The 22599-nt window shown below is 44.4% G+C and overlaps 1 protein-coding gene across 1 annotated transcript; it reads left to right on the forward strand.

The window, feature by feature from the left end:
- The first annotated feature begins 6735 nt into the window (after window positions 1-6735).
- On the forward strand, window positions 6736-17434 carry MRPL18 (mitochondrial ribosomal protein L18). The gene is made up of 4 exons (XM_029575443.1): window positions 6736-6993; window positions 10350-10533; window positions 15312-15543; window positions 17188-17434. Exons 1-4 carry the CDS (start codon window positions 6927-6929, stop codon window positions 17257-17259), a joined length of 555 nt encoding a protein of 184 aa, XP_029431303.1. The 5' UTR covers window positions 6736-6926; the 3' UTR covers window positions 17260-17434.
- The last annotated feature ends 5165 nt before the right edge of the window (window positions 17435-22599 follow it).

A 22599-nucleotide genomic window follows, 5' to 3' on the forward strand; every position in this document is an offset into this window, starting at 1 on the left:
CTTTCTAGTGCCGTGACCCCAAACCAAAAAATAATTTTGGTGGCTACTTCAAAACTGTAATTTTGCTACAGTTATTATTCGGAATGTAAATACCTGATATGCATTATGTATTCTCATTGCTACAAATCAAACATAATTTAAACATAGTGATTAATCACAAAAACAATATTTAATTATATGTTGAAAAATATTTATTACTAATTCCAATAAATAACATTTCACCATGGCATAGCATGGGTTTAAATATAACAACAGTAATATAACAGTAAACAGTGCAATATTTTGCAACAGTAAGCTGCCAAATTCAGTGAGATGGTTGTGGTTGCTTCTTGCTTACCAATTCAGAAATGATTACACACAAAGCACCTTACACTTACACAGTATTGTGTGTATGGTGTGTGTACTGTTTTTACATTATTAACCTTTTTTACACCAGCAGGCTGTCTCGCAGGCTCTCTTGGCTCTCCGCCTCCTAGGCTTCTGTCCTCCGGCGCTTGCTGCGTCCACCCACTGATGACATCAGCAAGCGCCGGACACATGTAATGCGCTGCTATGGACTGTGGAGCGTTCCCCCCGCTTCCCCCACCCCTTAGGCCCCGCACGGATGATGCAATCACGTCTGCGCATGCGCGCAGGCATTCAGTTTGGAACACGCATCCATAACGGCGTGCGTTCCAGCTGAATAGCGCTGCTGCAGATGGTAGCGCGACTTCTCAGCGGCTAAAGCCATCGGAAATATGTATTTTCCGATGGCTTTAGGCGACCCCTGTGTTTTGGTCGTTCGACCCCCGCCGGGGTCGCGACCCACAGGTTGAGAACCGCTGCCTTAGGGATACCAGGGGGTAAAACCAGGACTGGCTCAGCTTCTATTATGACCTGGAGCTTGTCACAACTCGCGTGACAACCAGGGATTGTTTTTCTCCAGGTACTCACTAGTACTTAACTCAGTATGACACAACTCTCCCCCTCCCCCGCATCAGGGGTGGGGGCTACATTAGGGATCAGAATAGCACTTCTCTCCTCTTATCTGTTCACTCAAGCCTCACCTCCTGTTGCCTGCAGCCGCCAGGGAGGAGTAGGGGGGCTGGAGCAGGAAGCAGAGGGCAGTTTTCTCCTGAATGAGATTTGGGCATTGGCCAATAGAGTTGAGACACAAGTCCTGTCTTTCTATGCCACAGGATGGGCCCACAGAACTTCTGCCCTAACTCTATTCACCAATGCAACAAACCTCACTCATCAGAGAAAAGCCCTCTGCTCCCTCCTGCAATTGCCACTCCCCCACAGCTCTCTGTACTCCTGGGGATCAGAAATCAGCTGCTAGCAGGTGAAGTGATAAGCAGTTTTTATTTATTTATTTATTTGAAAGTTTTTGTATACCGACATTCGTTAAGAAAACATCACATCGGTGGGCTGGACGTAAGCAGTGAATCACAAGCTTCAAAGGCAGGGGGATGAAGAAAAGAGGATTTATATTAAGACAACCAACAAGCACTAAATTGTACAGGCTGGGTAAACAAATAAGCGTGGGAATAGCTTGCTTATCGCAGTGGTTACTACCCCTAACCAATTAGGCTTGATACTTTTATGCAGCTCCAGCACTATCTTTGAGGAATTAGTAAAAGAAAGATACTGCAATTTCCTTACTTAATTATCAGATTAAATTTCCTAAGATGATAATGCTCCTGATAAACTCCTGAGTTCCTTATATTACTTTATAAATAATGATTCACAGAAGAGTAGTTTATATTAAAATGTGATGTTTTACTAGGTAATTACCTTTGATTATATATGATATAAACCTTTTGTTTGATGTAAAGGAAAAAATTGATAAATAAAAAAAAAATTTGTTTCGAGAAAACAGCAACATCTGTTACACCTTACACTAACACACGCCACACTAATCGTTTCGCCAGTCCAGGTCCATGTTTCACTTCCATTTTAACATATTCGCTCACTTTTTTCTCCAGAAGATAACTATTTCCTTTACAGATAAAATACACCCACCGCCCTCCTCACACCCCCCACACACATGCCAAATTGATTTACTTCCCACAGCCTCCCAACACACACAAAACCTGACAGAAGTCTGGGAAGCTCCAGCGGGGGGCCAGGACCGGTCCGGGACACATCTCCTGCACTACGGCCATCGGCTGCCAGCAATCAACATGGCGCCGACGGCCCTTTCCCTTACTATGCCACTCGGGGACACCAATGGCGGCAGTAGCCCATGTGACATAGTAAGGGCCCGTCGGCGCCATTTTCAGGACTGGCAGCCGGCGGACCTTTGCCCTTACTATGTCCGAGGACCTACCGCTGCCATTGCTCCTCCCCACTGACATAGTAAGGGCAAAGGGCCGTCGGAACCCGTTTCAGTGCTCGCAGCCAACGGACCAACGCCAATACGTCGCTCCCGGACCACTCCTGAACGCCCGCTCCACCGACTGACATTTTTATCAGGTCTCGGGGGGTCTGGAGGATAGGGGGTGTAATGAATTTATTGTGAATATCTTGGGGAGGGGTCACGAGGGGTGGCAGGTTTCATTCATTCAGCAACTCAGGGGGGGGGGCTACTGTTTTTCGCATGACTGGGGGAGTTGGGGCAGGAGAGTGTGGGGTGGCTAGTTTAAGAGAACTTTTCTCATAGGGTTGTTTTTTGGGGGAAGGGGGAGGTTCACACACAGATACATACACTAAACTTGCACGATCTCGGGAACGCACCAAAATAGCCCTCCCCAGACCACAAAACAAATTTGGAAGTGCAAATTTGGTTAGGCACTCCCCTATTTGGCTACAAAACACGCACAGGCGCCCAGGGACAGACCACATGTAGCACCAACAATTTTAATTTCCCAGGTCTTGGGAGGGGGCAGGAGGGTGGGGGGTTATTATTTGATTTAAAGGGTTGGGATTGGGGGTGGGGGGTTCCCACAGAAATAGAAAGACAAAGGTTTTCTGATCTGACGGGTAGGCAGTAGGCGGGGGGAGATGACAGTGAGGGGAGGGAGAATGAGGGGGGAGGTGAGTGTCAGGGGAGGGAGAATGAGGGGAGAGGGGAGTGTGAGGGGAGAGAGTTGGAGTGGGGACAGGGGAGGGAAGGGGGGGTGAGTGACCAAGGGGGAGGAGGATGAGTGACTGAGGTAAATGAGCAAGGGGAAGGGGGAGGGAGGGTAAAGAACCTGACTCTGCCACTGCAACGCGTGGCCGGGTACCGCTAGTTTTGAATAATTTTGTGTCATTTTCAAATGTGATCACGTCTCTCGTTGTTCCCATTGCCAGGTCATTTACCCTGAGGTATCCCACTAGTCACCTTTCTCTAATAAGAAAACTGACCACTTAGCCCTATCTTTTAACCAGTTCCCAATCCACAATAGGACATTGCCTCCTATCCCATGACGTTTTAACTTCCTCAGAAGTCTCTCATGAGGGATTTTGTCAAATGCTTTCTGGAAATCCAGATACACAGTATATTAGCTGGCTCACCTTTAGCCACATATTTACACCTTCAAAAACATGGAGCAGATTGGTGAGACAAGACCTTCCTTGGCTAAATCCATGCTGGCTTAGTCCCATTAAACTATGAATATCTATATGTTCGGTAATTTTGTTCTTTATGATAGTTTCTACTATTTTGCCCGGCACTGATGTCAGACTCATTGGTCTGTAGTTTCCTGGACCATCCCTGGAACCTTTTTTAAAAATTAGTATTATGTTGGCAATCTTCAGGTACCGTATTCTAAAGATAATATGTCTGCAATTTTATCTTTCAGTTTTTTCCCCACTGTACGATGTATACTATCTGGTCCAGATGATTTGCTATTGTCAATTGGCCTTATTATATCTTCCAGGTTCACTGAGATTTGTTTCAGATCCTATGAATCTTCACCATTAAATATAATTTCTGGCATGGTTATCTCCCTTATATCTTCCTCGATAAAGACTGAAGCAAAAAGTTAATTTAGTCTCTCCGCTATGAACTTGTCTTCACTAAGTGCCACTTTTACTCCTTGATCATCTAGCGGTCCGAGTCCATCGCAGGCTTTCTGCTTCGAATGTACCTGAAAAAGGTTTTTATTATGAGTTTTTGTTTCCAAAGCAAGCTTATTTCAAATTCTCTCTTTGCCTTTCTTATCAATGCAATGCATCTAGCTTGTCAGTGCTTATGTCAGTGCTTCCTTCATTTCGATCCCGTTTCCATTTTTTTGAAAGCTGTTCTTTTAGCTACAGTAGCCTCTCTCACCTCACCTTTTAATAGTAGTTGTTTAGCCTTCTTTCTACTTTTGATAATGAGTGAAATATATCTGCAATGGGCTTCCAAGAGGGTGTTTTTCAACAACTTCCATGCCTAATGTAAACTCTTAACTTGGCAGGTGCTCTTTTCAGTTTTTTCCTAACCATTTTTCTCATAGTCTCCTTCTTGAAAGCTAAAAGCTGTCACAGTATTTAATTATTGGACTTTATATAGTGCTTGTAAACCAAATTATCCAAGCGGTTTACATAATAACATACATAATATAATCAACAATTTAAAAAAAATTGTAAAACCATCTGCATTAAAAAAAAAATACCAAAACATAAAACATTCACAACTATAGAGCCAAACTGCCACTATAGTAAAAGTTCATCTTGCATTTGTTAAACTGTCAAAAGTCTGTGAAAATAATTAGGTCTTTATAACTTTCCCGAATTTCAGGTAGTTGGTTTCTGCTCTTATATCCATGGGATATTAGTGATCTCCCTCAAGTTATTAAGTCAAATTTGGTCACTGTTGCCAAGAGGCCACCAACCATTACCTCTCATACCAAATCCTGTGTTCTACTAAGGAATAGGTCTAAAATGGCAATTCTCTTGTTGGTTCTTGTACCAGCTGCTTCATAAAGCAGTCTTTTATTTCATCTAGGAATGTCACTATCTTATCATGTCTTGATGTGACATTTACCCAGTCAATACTAGGGAAATTGAAATAATCCATTATCACTGCTACTAATTTTCGGGCCGATACAGTAAAGTCCGTGGGAGAGCAGATGAACGCCTGCTCTCTCGGCGCACGCACCGGCCACTCACCGGTGCGCGCGATTCAGTATTCAAACTGTTTTGCTTTTATGTTTCTGTTTTTGTTTATTCTGCTCAATGAGACTTGTTAGCTAATATGTTTACATTACAATGTTAATTTTGATCTAGTTTACCCTGTTCCAAGTTCTACAACCTTGTTCTATGTAATGCCTCTAGGCAAAAATTAATGTTCAGTTTCAATGTAAACCGATGTGATCTGTATTTCATACAGGAACACCGGTATAAAAAAATCTAAAAATAAAATAAATAAATAAATAAATTAGGTGGCGCGGTAGAAACGGGGAAAAGGAGGCGCTAGGGACACTAGCGCGTCCCTAGCGCCTCCTTTTTGACAGGAGCGGCGGCTGTCAGCGGGTTTGACAGCCGACGTTCAATTTTGCCGGCGTTGGTTCTCGAGCCTGCTGACAGCTACGGGCTCGGAAACCGGATGCCGTCAAAATTGAGCGTCCGGTTTTCGGCCCGACAGCCGCGGGCCAAAATTTTTTTTTTTACTTTTTTTACTTTTCGGGACCTCCGACTTAATATCGCCATGATATTAATTCGGAGGGTGCACAGAAAAAGCAGTTTGCATTTGCATGTTGAGGGCACTATTAGGTGCTGCGGGTTGGACGCACGTTTTCCTCCCCTTACTGAATAAGGGGTAAGGGAAAATGCACGTCCAATAGCAGGCTAACAGTGCACTCCGTCGGAGCGCACTGTACTGTATTAGTTTCCTTAATTTCTGTTAGTTTTTCATTGTCTGCCTATTCATTCTGGTCAGATGAACAGCAATACACCCCCAATACTTTTCACATGGATTTTCTATCCATAAGGATTCTACAGTACATTTTGTTTCCTGCAGAAATTGTATCCCGTTTAATTCAATGCCCTCTTTAATATATAGTGCCATCTCTCCACCAGTTTGAACAATCCTGTCATTGTGACTTAATTGTACCCTAGTATCCCACTGTCCCATTGGTTATCCACCTTCAAATAGGTCTCTGAGATGCCAATTATATCTACTTCTTCATTCAGTGCTAGAGTTCCAACTCAACCATCTTATTTTTAAGGCTTCTAGCATTTGTATATAGACATTTCAAATTATGTTGGGGGGGGTTGTATTAACAACCTGCTTTTCAGTTAAGAATTTGGGGTAATTTGGAATCTTTCAAAGCTGTCTGCACATTACTTAGCTCCAAGGCCACTTTTGCATTTATTGCAACTTCTCTATCGGGAAGCCCTACTGTCCCTGTGGTGTTAGTATCCTTGTCTTCTGAGCGACTGTCAGCTTTCCCCTATCATCTCGTTTAAAAGTGCACGCTCTCCTTTTCATAGGTTATTGCCAGCACCCTGGTTTCACCCCGCCCCATCGCTCTCTTCGCCCTCCTTCCTCTCAGGTTGTCCCTATTACTCAATTTTCCTCCACTGTTGTCCCCCTCAAACTCTTCTCCCCCCCTAATGTTGTCCTTATCACCCTCTCCCCTTTTCCCCACCCGGCCTCTGATTCTTCATTTCTCCAAATTCCCAAATCCGTGCAGCCCAATAGGAATGCAGCTACCGCAGCCTTCTAGCCTACGGCGGAAAAAAAAAAAAAAGACCCATGGGGAGAGGATTCTGTATTGCGCAAAGCAGAATTTCCCTTGGCAGGAACCAGGGTCAAGGGGGATCCGGAAGAAACCGGAAGCTGCTTCAGAGGACGGGCTGCCAGGGAAAATGCCCCGATCAAAGATGGCCGCCAACACAGCGCGCCGCTGATTGGACGGAGGTTTCTGCCTGGTAGGAAGTGTCTCGGGGACACATGGCGGCGCCCAGAAGACCCGTCTGCCCCGAATAATTATCCTCATATTCGTAGGACATTCCCGGGAAACCTCGCGCGGATGGCCTTGCTGAGAGGCAGCAGGCGGCTGCTCGGTGCGACTGGCAGGCTGCAGGAAGCCAGCACGGGTAACCTTTTTCTAGCTGTTGATTAGGGGAGCGCTTTCTGCTTGTTTGAAAGCTGATTATAGAGGCTTTTGCGTAAATAAGACCCCCCTGCTCTTCTGCAAGTTAGTGGGAAGGTAACCGGTTATGCCTTTGTTTTCGGGGGGAGGCGGCCTACGGCTGAGAGAACTGTCCTGAAAAATATGAGATCTCAACTGGGAAGCCAAATCGTCCCACTCGGAGCCAAATCTAGCAAAGGATGCAAGATTTCCGGGTGCCTGACCGTCGAGGGGGAAAGGAAATACCTACAGTACCTGAATGTGCCAAAAGATAAAGAAAGCATCGCTCTCCCGGTGCCCCATGTCTTTCTGGCTAGTATTGTTCCTTACCCCTGCCAGAACAGCAAGAGAAGCAAAGGAGAAAAATGAGAATTGGGGGGGGGGAGCTGTATGTAGAGTGCGACAAGCAGGTGATCGTTTAGGGGTAGAGCCGAAGGATGCTCCTGGGGTGGAGCTGGGGCTGAGAGAGAGGAGGAGGAATACTCCTAGAACTGGGGGGTACATGGCTGAAATTTTATCTAGGGCATCTAATACCCTTGGCCTGTTTGGGGTTGAGTAGAAATTCGTGGACCTGACCGTGAATGGAGAGAGTGCTTTTCTTATTCACATTGGGCTACTTTAGTTATGATTTTTTTTAGGTCTGGAAAGTATTGGAGGGGACCTGTACGTTTGTTCCTAGAGGCAGAGGAGGAGCGTTATTTTATTTATTTAGAGAAATTATATTTGGATGAGAGGCTTTTGTATTGGAAGCTGAAATGTGGCACAGGGAATATTGAGGGATTTAATGGTGAAAAGCTGGGGACTATTTAAGGGTGTGGGAGGGCAGAGAGAGGGGATGAGGGGAGTGTGGAAGAGTGGAGAGTCTGTTTTTCACATTCACATAAATGTTCATTTTAGTTAGCATGAATATTTGCTTTAATTGGCGTTTATATTAAGGTCTAGAGGAGGGCTGTACAAATGTCACAGCTAAAGCCGCAGGTGAAATATATGAAAGATTTAAATACATATTTGTAAAATCTTATTTTCAAACTTCATTTTATAGATTTGGATTTAATTATTCACCCTTCCAAACCCATTATTAAAGTGAGCTTCGATTCAGATTCTAAAGTTATTTCTTTGCTCCAGAGGGCTCACAGTCTGTTTGAACTTGAGGCAATGCAGGTTTAAGTGATTTGCCCAAGGTCCCAAGGAACAGCAGTGGGATTTGCACCCTGGTTTATAGCCTCCTGCTGTAACCATTAGGCTGCTCTGGTCCTTGAGGGCCATTGACCGGTTGGGTTTTCAAGATAATCCTAATAAATATGTGTGAAATAGATTTACATATTTATTTATTTAAAACTTTTCTATACCGTCATATAGTAGAGCACCATCACAATGGTTTACAGTTAGGCACAAATATGTGGTTTCTAATTTATCCAAAGGGTGCCATTATTATACGGTTACATAGTTTGATAATATACTCTAAATGGGAAAGGGTGTGATTACCATTTACTATTAACTGTCTTTATAATTTTATACTTAAATTGTGAGAAAATAACAAAAGTAAGCAATACTGCTTTTTCTTGGTGAATTCCTGCTTTGTGTATGTGTTGTTCCGTTACCTCACTGTGAAATGCTTTTTTGAAGAGCCATGTTTTTAAGCCTTTTTTGAAGAGTTTTATTTCTTTCATTAGTCTTAATTCTAGTGGTAATGTGTTCCGTAATAATGGTCCTGCCAAAGATAGTGCTCTCTCTCTAACTTGGGTTAACTTTGCTGTTCTGACTGAGGGTATGGTTAGTAGAGCTTTATTGGCTGATCTGAGGTTTCTTTGGGGGACATGTAGTCGTAATGCGGTGTTTAGCCAGTCCGAGTTTTCGTCGTTTATTAGCTTATGAACTGTGCATAGTGCTTTAAATTGAATTCTCTGTTCTATTGGGAGCCAGTGTAAATCTGCAAGTGTTTGGGTGATATGATCTCTTCTGCCTTTACCAGTAAGTATTCTGGCAGCCGAGTTCTGTAGTATTTGCAGCGGTCTGATAGTGCTGTATGGTAATCCTAAGAAAAGTGTGTTGCAGTAGTCCGTGCTGGCAAATATTAAAGCTTGTAGTACAGTACGAAAGTGTTCCTGATTTAATAAGGGTTTTAGTCTTCTAAGAATCGTTAGTTTGGCGTAGCCTTCTCTTGTTTTTATTGATATGTGTTGCTTAAGGCTCAGTTCCGTGTCTATAATTACTCCTAGGTTTCTAGCTTTATCAGTTAAGTCTATTGATTTGTCATTTTTAAGTCGAATGGGATTTTGAATTCTTTCAATGTTTTTTCGATCAAGATGTATGAATTCTGTTTTTTCAATGTTGATTACTAGTTCCATTTGGTTTAATAGTTGTTTTATTATGTCTAGGTATAGCATTGCGAAGTTTAGAGTTTTTTCAATTGATTCTTCAATTGGTAGAATTAATTGAATGTCGTCAGCATAAATGTAGTGTATGACACCTAGACCAGCCAGTAGGTGGCAGAGGGGGAGCATGTAAATGTTAAATAGAGTTGCTGAAAGTGCTGAGCCCTGGGGGACTCCTGTCTTTAGTGTGATTTTGTCTGATATTGAGTTTTTTTATCTGTACCTGATAGGATCTATTGTTAAGGTAGGAAACAAACCATTTAATTGTTTTGTTTTGTAATCCAATTTCTTCCAGTCTGTTCAATAGTATGTCGTGGTTTACTGTGTCAAATGCTGCAGACAGATCTAGTAGTATCATGATGTAGTGTTTTTTCCACTGTCGAATCCACGCAGTACGGTATCTGATAGTGAGATTAGTAATGTTTCGGTGCTATAGTGTTTTCTGAGCAATGAGCAATTGAGGCAATGTGTGTGCAAATATCTCTCATACATATTCAGTAGGGATATCCTGAAAACCTGACAGTTTGATGGTCCCCCCCGAGGATCAGAGTTGCACACGCTTGCTCTGTGGAAGTAAACAGGACAGATTAGATGGGCCTAGCATCAGGGCTCTCTGTTTCTATGTTAGAGGATTGTATCATCCCAGTAACTGCTCTAGTCTGCATTACATGGTACCAGATTATTATCCCACTGCATGCAGGAACTTGTAGTTGTGATTTACCTTAGAGCAGACCTACAACTGCATGATTTTAATGAGGGTGGGAAAATAACCTTCCAAGACGTGGATGCCCAATATGGGGAGATTGAACATGCGTGTTATTTTTTTCTATACTGAATTTCAGTTGAGTTAGAAACATGGGCCCTGCCTGTGTGGTATGACTTCATCAAAGCATGCAGGGGCTTGGCTTATAAGGTTTCTGTTTTCCCTTGCTTTCTTTTCTTCCAGTTCGCTTCCTGGCAGCTGAGGCTAATGCACGGCTATGTCTTGAAGGTGAAGTGGACACGAAGGAGAATGAGGTGGTGAGCCCCCATTTCGTGAACCGCAACCCACACAATCTGGAGCGCATGGCACTGGCGAGAAAAGACCGTGGTTGGGAGACGGTCTGGCCCAGCCGGGAGTTTTGGCATAGGTGAGTAATTCCTGCTGTCCTGTGTGGTACAATAGTAATACTCCTGCCTCGCGTAGCACAAGCTGAAAAGAAAACCAAGTTTCTGCCAGCCTAGCTAAATGGTGCTGTGAACGAGGCTGCTAAAGCCATAAAGGCATCCTTTAAACAAGTTGGAAAGGCTGTTCTCCTGGGAGTTAGCATCTTTTCTGTCAGCACCGAGGCTCATCTCGTCTGACTGCCTTACCGAGCCAGTCAGCTCTGGGACGCCGGGCAAGGGCCTTGGAACGATGGCTGCATGCGATTGTTGCTTCTGCCACAGCCTCCTCTCTTAGCCGCTCTCCTGGATCTGTGGCCGGGTGCAGGCTCATGGGCTATAGCTGCCCTTGCTGTCTTTGCCTGCACAGCGCCCCCATGTGGCGTGCCCCAGAGTATTACACCAAGGGGGGTCACAGATGGACAAACAAGCCTAGCGCACGTGGTGGGTTTTTGTTTTATTTTTGGGGGGTGGGGGGATGGGGGAGGGCGGATTTCCACAGAAAGAATGCCTAATGAAAAGTAGTATCTAAAGTGGAAAGTAAAAAAGAGAAAATTTCATTAAAACATTTAATCAAGAAAGCCAACAGAGAATTTGAGAAGAAGCCTGCTACATAGGCAAAAAATAACCTTTTTTTCAAGTTGAAAAGTCTGAGGGAGTCAGTTGGACTGTTAGATGACTGTAGGGTAAAAGAGGCCCTCAGGGAGGATGAGGCTGTAGCACAAAACCCAAATTAATTCTTTGCCGTGGTCTTCCCTGCAGAGGATGTAGGGAAATAGCCATTCCTGAGCCTTTCTTTGCAGGCGATGATTCAGAGGAACTGAAACAATTCACCGAGAATTTGGAGAACTGCCAGAGCAAACTGACAAACTAAATAGTAGCAAATTGCCGGTATCTGATGGTATTCACCCCATAGGTTTAAAGGAACTCAAGGTATGAGATTTGAGACTTACTGCTGGCAGCGTGTACCTTATCATTGAAATCTGGCACTACATCTGAAGACTGGAGGGTGGCCAGTAACACCAAGAGGAAATGAGATGAGATTGGTTATTTAATTTGGTTTGAGTTTCATTTGTTTATTGTTTTTTTTTTTGTTTTTTTTTATTTATAGTTTATTAAATTTCTTAAACATTTATACAATGCAAATGAAAATAAGAAGTATTGATTCACATCATCCATAATAATAAAGAAATACATTTCCTCTCAATTATCATTCGGAATCAAAATCTAGTCCACTTAAAGGGGAGCTATTAACAGGAAATTATAATAGGCAAATTATCACATCACATTATGAATCTCTAGGAGGAAGCTATTCATTTATTCAATTAACCTGATAGAAAGTGGTCATTTACTCATCCACCCTTATCAATTAGGAAAGTTTCCAGGTGAGATGGATCTAGAAATATAAATTTATTTCTTTGAAAAGTGACTATACACTTACATGGGAATTTGAGGTAGTAGGTAGCCCCTAGGGACAACACTCTCTGTCTCAAATTCAGAAATAACTTCCGTCTCAGCTGAGTTTCTCTGGAAACATCTGGAAATATATGAATTTTTTGACCACAGAATAGAATATCTTTATTTTTAAAATAATTTTGCAGTACTAAATTTTTTTCATTCTCCAAACTGAATGTCACTAATAGAGTAGCTCTCGTTTGTATGTTATCCATAGAGGTCTCTAAAAATTCAGTTAAATTTGGACTTTCTGAAACTAGAACATCCATTCCCCCTTCTGGGGTTGATGTATCTCTTTTCTTAAGTGGCAAATAATACATTTTAGATACGGTTAGTTCCTTCATTATTCCTAAAATTTCTTTGACATATTTTTTAAACAGTTCTAAGGCCGATATTAATCTAATACATGGGAAGTTTAACAATCTTAGATTATTTTTTCTTAGAACATTCTCGAAACTTTCCAATTTTTTATGAACCATTAAAGAGTCCTTTATGGATGCAGCACTGGTTGCTTGTAAAGTTACTAATTGGCCAGAATGTGTCATATTCTGGGTTTCCAATAACGCTAATTTTTTACTATGATCTTCCAAACTCTTCCTAGTTTCTACAGATAAAGTAGTGGATTGAGCTATGGTAAAGGATAACATCCTTTCCATTTTTGTGACCACTTTCCATACATCAGTCAGGGAGATGTTTTCAGGTGGAGTCTCATCTTCAGGCAATTCAAATTTAGGCAAATCTTGTATCGGTAAAGTCCCATCTTGAGTCCCTGATAATTGAACCCTCAAGTCTGGAGATGTTACTAACAGTAAAGGGGAGCTAAACTCCCTATGTGCTCCCTCATTCATTGGGGTTATAACGGGTAACTGGTTATCGGCGGGACTACTGGGAGTACCGGAGGAGAAAGAGATGTCTGGAATGACATCTCTTGCTGTCTGGCTTACCCTTCTGGTGAGGTGCTGGTCCATTGGGCCTATTACTTCTGTCCTCCTAGGTGTAGATACTGCCATCTTTGCCTTCCTTTTCTTTCCCATCCAAAGTTTTATCCACAAAATATGTCTAATTGACAGACCAACAACGATAAGGAAGGCAATCCAAGAAAAAATCGCCCAGGGGCGCGCCCCTTTGGCGCGCCCCTTTGGCGCGCGGCTTCGGCGCGCCGGCGGCTGTGCGCCGCTCTCCCCGAGGTTAAATAGGGATCCGCGGCGCTTGGATGTCGTCGCTGGTAGGCGGGGCTGACCTCACTCCTCCGAAACGGCGTCCCTCTCAGCCGGGCAGCTTCAGAGCGCACAGGATCTTGCAGCGCGTCTGTCCTCCTCGCTCAGCTCCCCTCATTTGTTTATTGTTTTTAAAAATTATAGTAAGTAAAGTTGTAATAAATTTGGATTTTTTTAATATAAAAAAGTGATGTTGGTTTCAATTTAACTTTAGTATGCCACTCTTAACAATAGGTATGTTTGTGGATGTTGTTTCCTAACTCTGTTGGGTTTTTCCTTAATGGGGAAGAGCCATCACTGCTCTGCCTTACTAATCTATTAGAGCTCTCTGAAGGTGTAATAACATGTAAGTATGGGGGGAAAAAAGTGTGAAACTTGCTGGGCAGACTGGATGGACCGTTTGGTCTTCTCCTGCCGTCATTTCTACGTTTCTATAAGTAAAGGTGAGCTGGTTGATGTCATGTATCTGGATTTTCAGAAGGTATTTGATAAAGTCCCTCGTGAGAGAGTTCATAGGCAATGTAAACTGCAGAAGCACAGGCGAGGAGATGTCCTCCTATTGTGGACTGGTAACTGACTACAGGATGGGAAACAGAGTAGGACTAATTTGTCAATTTTCCCAGTGGGAGAGAGGTGAATATTAAAGTGCCTCAGGGACTAGTGTTTAACTTATTTTATTTATGATTTTGAAAAAGAAGGAATAAGTGATGTATCAGATTTGCAAATGACCAAAATTATTCAAAATAGTTTAAAAAAAAAAAGAACACTAAGCAAAAACAAGCAGACTGTGAAGAATTACAGGAGGACTTTGTGAGACTGGGGAAGCAGTTATTTAAATTGCAAGTGAAATTTAATGTGGTCAAGTGCAAAGTGATGCACATAAGAAAAATAATCCCAACTATATATGTAGCTGGTGCTGGGTTCTGTTATCAGGAGTAACCATCCAGGAAAAGGCTCTTGGGTTTCATAAGGGACACTCATGCATTTGAAATTCTCAATTCAGTATGCGGCAGCTGTCAAAAAACTGATCTCATAATGCCTCTGTATCAATCTGTGGTGCAGTCAGACCTGAGTATTGTGGGCAGTTCTAATCATCTCATCTCAAAAAAAGATGTAGTGGAACTGGGAAAGGTACAGAGAAAAGCGACGCCTACGAGAAAGGGGTGGAATGGCTCCCTTGTGAAGAAAGGCCAAGCAGGTTAGGGCTTTTGTTGGAGAGGGGGATAAGATAGAGGTTTATAAAATCCAGACTGGTGCCAGACATCTAATAGAGAACGGCTTTTATCATTTCCAGTAGTACTAGGATTAGGGCACACTCTGTGAAACTTGACTGGTGGGAGAACATTTTTCAGTCAACGCACAATCGAGATGTGGAGTTTTGTTGTTGGAGGATGTGGTCAAGGCAATGAGCCTAGCTGGAGTTTAGAGCTTTGGACAAGTTCCTGGGAATGAAGTCCATAAAAGAGAAACCCACCACTTATCCCGGGCTCCGACCAAACAGGAACTGGATCTGCCTGGTACTTCTGACTCGGAGGCAGGATGCTGGGCTTGATGGACCTCTTGGTCTGACCCAGCACGGTACATCTTGCTCTTGGTTTCTGGAGGACAGATCTAAAGCAAGATCAACCAAGTCAAATCTAGTCATCGTTTATTTATGGCTTTCTTTTCCAACAGGATAGTCTAAAGTGTGTTACAGTAGTATAGCAGATTAGTGTGTGTATATATAGAATAAAATGATGAGTATCTGTGGGTTCTGATAGTGCAAAAAGGATGTAGGAAATACATCTAGAGTTTTCATAGGGCTCATGCTACTGGTTAGAGCTGAAAACTGCTTCCGAGAGTCAGGTTTTCTAAAGGCTGGGAGATATGCAGTGAAGTCTGCAAGGTGGGCAGATCCTACGAATGCTCCCTTCATAATGTTGATGAGGTGCCTTGTTAGATCTTCCCTTTGGGAAAACAGGATGCAGGCTTAGTGGAGCACTGGTCTGACCCAGCAAGGCATTTCTTATATTCTTAAGCTCATTGGTCATTACTTCTCTCGTCTCCACAGGGATAGAGAGCACCTAATCCATGTTCTACTTCTGTGTCCTCAGGTTACGCTTTGAACGCTCCCAGAACCATGTGACGGGTTTTGTGGAGCACTGTGATGGCCATGTGGTTGTGTCTGCCTCTAGTCGTGAGTGGGCTGTGAAGAAACATCTGTACAGCACCAGGGATGCCACAGCCAGCGAGAATGTGGGGCGTGTGCTGGCGCGGCGCTGCCTGGAGGCAGGAATCAGCTATATGGTGTACCGTGTCATCCCCTGGGAATATCGCCATGAGGGGGCAAGTGTTTTAACAGTCTGTCTTGTCTTTTGTAAACGGATATTTATCACATATTGCATCCACATGCCCCAAGTCATAAAGTGTACTCAGAAACACAAGCTAGTGGTAAAGAATTAGCCTTCTCCATATTTTGCTATCCAGCACTGGCTTGGCATAGCTCTGCAGTATAACCTCGTGTTACTATATACACACAGAATCTCGTTTCTAAAGGAAAGCTCAGAGTGCACCTCATTGTGACTTGAGGTTGTATCATTATCAAGTGTGAACGTCTGAAGTATCTGTAGTTTAATTTCTGGGGTATTTTAACTTTGGTTTTTAACAAAGGAAAGTTGGTTCTTGCCTGCTGATTTTCATTCCTGTAATACCACAGATCAGATCAGACCAGAAAAGTGAGTTTATGTATCCGTACAGCTGTCACTGACGCGTGGGAACAAAAGGCAGCAGCCCGAACGATGCACGCCCAGCAAACCAGAAACCTCTCACGGCACTTTTGGCTCCCACTGTCCTACTGACCCCGGCAGCCCTATAGGTCGACTGCCCCAGCCCTGCGCTGCAGGCCGATTCTCCTGGCTCCAACTTGCTGCTGCTTTATTTATTAAAAATGACAAGCAACAAAAGGGGATACTTCCCTGAACTCAGCCAGCAGTGGGTAGGAGGGGACTTCAGGGTACGAAGAGGAAGTCAGTACATGGACTCTGAGTCCCCGGAAGTAGTGGGCTGCAACAGGGAGGGTCACCAGGCTCAACCCGAGGGCTGGCCCACCAAGGAACCTGACACCTCAGGGAGCAGATCCACATCTCCAAATCTCCCAGACACTAGAATCAGTCAGGACTGCAGGTTTGCACTTCTACCATCTGCTGGAGACAGAGAAATACTGAAGGACTGCAGGTGGCACCTCTACCATCTGCTGGAGACAGAGAAATACTGAAGGACTGCAGGTGGCACTCTCGGTTATGTAGCAGTGCCTCATAATTTTTGTTCTGTCTCATCTGCTGCTAGGGATGCAAAAACCCGCTTGTCTGGACTGAGCTGGGTATGTTCAAGAAGTGTAACTTGAATGCTTGTTCAGTGACAAATCTCTGTTCCCTAGTAGTAAGTGTATACAGTGAGTCAGAACTTGCCTGAGGGATTTGGGTCACAGTTTCTGCTTCACACTTCACCCATCCTAAATGCTCCAGAATGTATTGGAGCCTCTGAGGAACGAGGTGCTTCTAACCAAGTGCATCAGCGTAGAGTCCTGACCAGAGCCACCGCATCTGGTAGTGAGAGGATGAGCATCCTTATCATTTAAGTCCTGTGCAGGTCATGCTAGTCTATCTGGGGCCCATGCTGTGCATTGAGAAGGAAGGAACCATCTGTGCAGACAATTGTCCACAAAACAAAAATCTCAAGAAATCTGTTCTTGGAAATGACAGTGTGAAATAGCCTCGGCAAACAGACGCATGCCTGACAGTAAAGGATATTCTTGTTAATTTTACCCACAATATTCACATATGGTCACCTGGTTGTTAATTCTCTGTGGCTGATTGGTGTGGGGGGGGGGGGCGGGGTGGCCAGAGTTCTGCGCTTTCTTAAAATAATTTGTTCAAATGTCCATGTTTTGCCTTTTGCTTTTTTGACGATTGGATGGGGATGGACCCACAGGTGCAGCGATTCCGGAACGCAATGAAGGAGGGAGGGATTGTGCTGAGTGAGCCCCGGCGCATCTATGAGTGACCCGCGGGAATGCGAGTTCTCGCCGTGCAGCGCTCCACGCCAGAGCCACAGTAAGGAGGAAGTGGTGCAGCAGCCACCAGGAACCAGTCTCATTTTAGTACGGAACGGGGATTTGTATTTTAAAAAAATGTGAGTTTGTATTTGAATAAAACACAGACCAACCACAAAACTGAAAGTGGTGTTAGTTTCCTGGTTGTGGCGGGGGCTAGGTCTTTATACAAGAGAGAGCTTTTTGGGAATGCCTGGGTGTGGTGGTTCTGTGATTGATCCTGCCTAAACATATGAAAAGGCCTTATCACCTTGAAAACCATGGCATTAGCAAGAAAACCCCTAATCCTAGGGGAACTCTGTGCCAAAAACTGTAAAAATATTCTTGCTATTTAATACACAGAATTAAACATTAAAAAAAAAATGTAAAAATTCTGCACACTATTCTTAAATATCTGAGGTCAGGCCTTACCACTCCCTCTGACTTCTGGAACTCCCCTCCAAATCCCTGGTGCAATGCTTGCTGTCTCCTGTACCTCCAGTACAGTGACTGCTTGTGGCTCTTGGTGAGTACCGACATTCGTTCCTGCTCGGGTTGGCGAGTTGAGCGGCCTCCTGTGGGCTAGGCCCTGCACTTGGGCTTTTTTCTTGCACGCTGCAGTGGTCGTTTTTGCACACTCTTGTGGTGCCTGTACTCTGCTGCTCGGGGACCACCGTGAGAGCAGTGCTGCACAGCTCAAACCTAGAGAGCTACAGGCTGCCAAATAGAAGTGACTGCTTTACTGGGGGTGCAGGTATGACTGCCACACCATACCTCACGAATTCTGCAGGAAAAAGTAAATATCTGTGTAAAATAGGAATTCTCTGCAAATTCCACGTTGCACAGTGGGACAGAATTCCCTCAGGTGTAGAGAATTTGGGGGGAGTATTTTGCTTCTTCTGTCCGTTAAAACAGGAATTGTATGACAGTTCTAGCTAGTTGGATCCCAGAACATATCACATTACAAACACGCCTGCAGCCACCTTCCGGATGGATCTTTCTTGTACCAGTAATGAATGAAACCTTAAGAGGGTAGAAGGAAAATGATCTTAATGCATACAGTTGAGTGAACTGTGGAAAAGGGAAATATAAGGACATATAAAGAGCAGGCGATGAAAACACTAGAAACTCCAGCAGAATGCAAGGATTTTAGTGAGCAGAGGTTTGCAAAACAGACAGTGATGATGCAGAATTCATGTCCAGGAAGTCTTGCGCTGGTTGAAACCAATGAAAACACTGCCAATGCAAGTTGTGACTTGTGGGTTATGGGGACTAGCATGGAAAGAAAAATTAAACACCACCCCCCCCCCCCCCCCATTTATTTAGTAACTAGAAATATAGGATAATGCATACCACTGTCCCAGCCTTCTCCTGAAGCCATAGCTAAGCAGTTGCATTTTCAGGCTTCTCATGATGTCTATGCATGAGAGATTTGCATACACTGGAGACCCAGGGCATGAATCTTTCATGCATATTTATCATGGCAATCTTGAAAACCCGAGTGGCTAGGTGCGCTTCCAAGAAAGGGTTTTAAGGCAACATTTTTTGCTACGTTTTCCCCTCAGGGTTTCTCTGTATCCTTCAAATGAGATTCAAAGTGGTCTTTCTTGGGTAATGGATTCCTTCTACCATCCTCCCATACAGACCAGCTTTGTGCAGTGCTTGGGATATTATCGCAGGCACACTTTGACCAGCCTTGACCATGGAAGCCTGTAGCTCTTTCAAAGTTACCATTGGCCTCTTGGTTACCTCTCTAATCAGTCTCCATCTTGCTCAATCCTCAAGTTTGGCAGGATAACTTGGGATGACCCTTCCTCTTCTTAATAATCACCTTGATCATACACTAATGAATAGGCAGGGACTTTGCAAGTCTTTGTGCCCATTCCCAGATCTGAGTCTTTGTCCTGGAGTTCATTTGACAGCTGCTTGGTGCTCATGATTGGGTCTTTGCTTGAAATGAATTACCCAACAGAATCAACCGCCAGGAACTGCTGAGTTTATCCTCTCCTCATGTGAAGTAGGACAGTTTAACACAGGAGGGGCTGATTTTGAAGGTGATTGGTTACAGCAGAACTTTACATATTTGGGATTATTACAGCAGTAAAAGAGTGGTGGACACTTACCCAACCAAGCCATTCTATGTTTTTATTTCCATTTCATTTGCTAAGCTATTATGGAATATATTTTTCACTTGTGTAGTTGGATGTATGGAACAAATGCTGTTTTGATGCATTTTACATTGAAGCTGTAAGGCAACACAATGTTTAAAGGGATAGACACCTTTTTATAGACACTTTGTATGCACATTCTCACTCTGTGGCCCTTAACCTTTCTATGCATTGGTGTCTGCTGAAAGCGAGAGAGGAGCAGTGGTGGCCTGGCTTGCACAGATCAGCAAAGATTCGGGAAAGTTGGTTTGGCCCGAAGATAAAGCTGGCAATGACAGCCTTGGCCGCCGTAGCCCAAGCAAAGAAGGGAGCAGTTGAGCTTCTGCTGAAACCCGAGCAAAACAAAAAGTCAGCTCTTCCCTCTGAAATAAGCGGAGCACTCGTGGGTCATCCCCCTCCAGAGGGGGGGCAGGGGGCAGGCCTCACCAAATCCGCATCCAGATCCTGACTTGGTGTCACCGGTGAACCCGGACGGATCCTGCGCCTCAGGAACAAGAGCTTGGCGGATGGTAGGAAAGAACTGGTGGTCTTACTAAAGGAAAATTGGGCCTTACCTGCTAATTTCCGTTCCTTAGTACCAGGATTCCAGGGTATAGGGCACAGTTCATTCAAACGTCTGTCTCTATCTGCTGGAGGGGAGGCAAAACCCAGGAGTCTGGACTGATCTGGGTACGTACAGGGAAAGAGGGGTTGGTAGCCAAAGCTAGGGGGAGGGAAGAGAAAGGGGGAGAGGGTCAAGCCTTGTATGGGGCAGAGAGAGAAAACTGGGTGTTCAGCTGGGGGAGAAGGGTGAGAGGGAAGCTAGTGGTCTCGCTGGGGGAGTGGGGAGAGAGAACATGGTTGTGCCTAGTGGGGGGTGGGGGGGGAGGTGGAAGAGATAGAAGAGGGGAGAAGCAGGGAAAGGGGGGGGGGATGGTGAGTGAACTGGGGTGATAAGACATGGAGAAGGGATTCAAGCCCTACGGGAAAGTGGGCTGGGGCAGGATGAGAGTAATATGGAGAGGCCAAGTCTTATGACAGGAAAAGTCTGCACAAAACATTTTTCAGCTTTGATTAATAACTTCTATATTGCATTCTATATTAATTAATATGCAGACGGTGATTACAGTGTGTTTATTTGCCTGAAGGCTGCAGAATTTTTAAATGTTATGCACAGGAGTAGATCTTGTCATGTGCATCGCAGCACTGGGTGCTTCCACCACCCGATGCCCATCCCCTTGATTTCTTAAACAACCTTTGACCATTTCTCTAATGCTGCTACATTTTGGCATCCCCCCCCACTCGCCTTCAAGTTTCTTGCATGCTCAAAAGCCCCAAGGATGAGAGTTGAAAGCCTGGATGAAAATACTATAAGGCAAAAGATGTAATTCTGCATGAAAAAGAAAAATGAATTTACTTTTAAGTCTAGGAAAACAAATTTGACAACAGCTGCTTATCAACTGCCAGTTTTAATCAGGAAGATGAAATCTATGCAGCAATTCATGAAGACATTGTAAGAACATAAGAAGATGCCATACTGGTCAGACCAAGGGTCCATCAAGCCCAGCATCCTGTTTCCAACAGAGGCCAAACCCGGCCACAAGAACCTGGCAAGTACCCAAAAACTAAGTCTATTCCATGTTACCATTGCTAATGGCAGTGGCTATTCTCTAAGTGAACTTAATAGCAGGTAAGGGACTTCTCCTCCAAGAACTTATCCAATCCTTTTTTAAACCCAGTTACACTAACTGCACTAACCACATCCTCTGGCAACAAATTCCAGAGCTTTATTGTGCATTGAGTGAAAAAGAATTTTCTCCGATTAGTTTTAAATGTGCCCCATGCTAACTTCATGGAGTGCCCCCTAGTCTTTCTATTATCCGAAAGAGTAAATAACCGATTCACATTTACCTGTTCTAGACCTCTCATGATTTTAAACACCTCTATCATATCCCCCCTCAGTCGTCTCTTCTCCAAGCTGAACAGCCCTAACTTCTTTAGTCTTTCCTCATAGGGGAGTTGTTCCATTCCCCTTATCATTTTGGTTGCCTTTCTCTGTACCTTCTCCATCGCAATTATATCTTTTTTGAGATGCGGCGACCAGAATTGTACACAGTATTCAAGGTGCGGTCTCACCATGGAGCGATACAGAGGCATTATGACATTTTCCGTTTTATTCACCATTCCCTTTCTAATAATTCCCAACATTCTGTTTGCTTTTTTGACTGCTGCAGCACATTGATCCGACGATTTCAATGGGTTATCCACTATGACGCCTAGATCTCTTTCTTGGGTTGTAGCACCTAATATGGAACCCAACATTGTGTAATTATAGCATGGGTTATTTTTCCCTATATGCATCACCTTGCACTTATCCACATTAAATGGAAGGCTTGGCTCTACAAGAAGGTGTTGCTTCCTAGCTCTGTAACGCAGTGGTTTCCAACCCTATTCTCATGCCACGCCTGACGATCGGCTTACGTGGTGTAGTGGACAGGGGTTGTTTCTTCCGTCTGGGCCTCATGCTGGCGGGGCTTTGTTACCCACAAAATCTCGGAGCGCTAAGCAACTGCAGAATTTCCCGAACAGCAGCAGCAGCAGCATGGACAGGGGCACCGCTCCCCCCCCCCCCCCCCCAATCATTCTCGCCCTTACCCTCCTTCGTGCAATCGTCTTGCTGCCACCCCCGCACAATTCATCATCTACCCCTTACCCAGTGGTGACTTCTGCCAGGTCATCGGCCTGGAGCCTTTTTGCATTTGCGTCTATTCCCAATAATCCCCCCCCCCCCCCCCCCCCCCGGAATCACTCCAGCTCCCTGATCGTCCGCCTCTCCTGGAAAAAAAACCCCCCCAAACTGTCAGCAAATGGGTAACGTTAACTGCAGCCGGCAGAAGGCACCGAGCTTGTCAGTTCCACGGGAACCACACAGGATCCGGGGGGGTCTGCAGAAGCCCCGCGCGGTTCAGTCTGCGAAAGGCGGCGGCGGCGGCAGCAGCAGCAAAGACTTCCGCCCGCCCCAGCTGCCGTGCACTACTCGGGAAAGGCGCATTTGCGTCACACGAGCGTCGTGACGTCACGCAGCAGCTTTTGGAGTGGCTGTTGCTTCTTTCAATGGAGGAATGTGGGCGTGGCATGGGACCTGTACGTCTGAAAAGTGGGCAG

Source organism: Rhinatrema bivittatum, chromosome 13, assembly GCF_901001135.1.
Source record: "Rhinatrema bivittatum chromosome 13, aRhiBiv1.1, whole genome shotgun sequence".
In the NCBI taxonomy this organism is placed as follows: domain Eukaryota; kingdom Metazoa; phylum Chordata; class Amphibia; order Gymnophiona; family Rhinatrematidae; genus Rhinatrema; species Rhinatrema bivittatum.

Coding starts and splice junctions, on each gene's coding strand:
- MRPL18 (XM_029575443.1), top strand. CDS start 6,927: ATGGCCTTGCTGAGAGGCAGCAGGCGGCTGCTCGGTGCGACTGGCAGG. Junction 10,534..15,311: donor AGCCGGGAGTTTTGGCATAG/GTGAGTAATTCC, acceptor CTGTGTCCTCAG/GTTACGCTTTGAACGCTCCC. Junction 15,544..17,187: donor GGGAATATCGCCATGAGGGG/GCAAGTGTTTTA, acceptor ATGGACCCACAG/GTGCAGCGATTCCGGAACGC.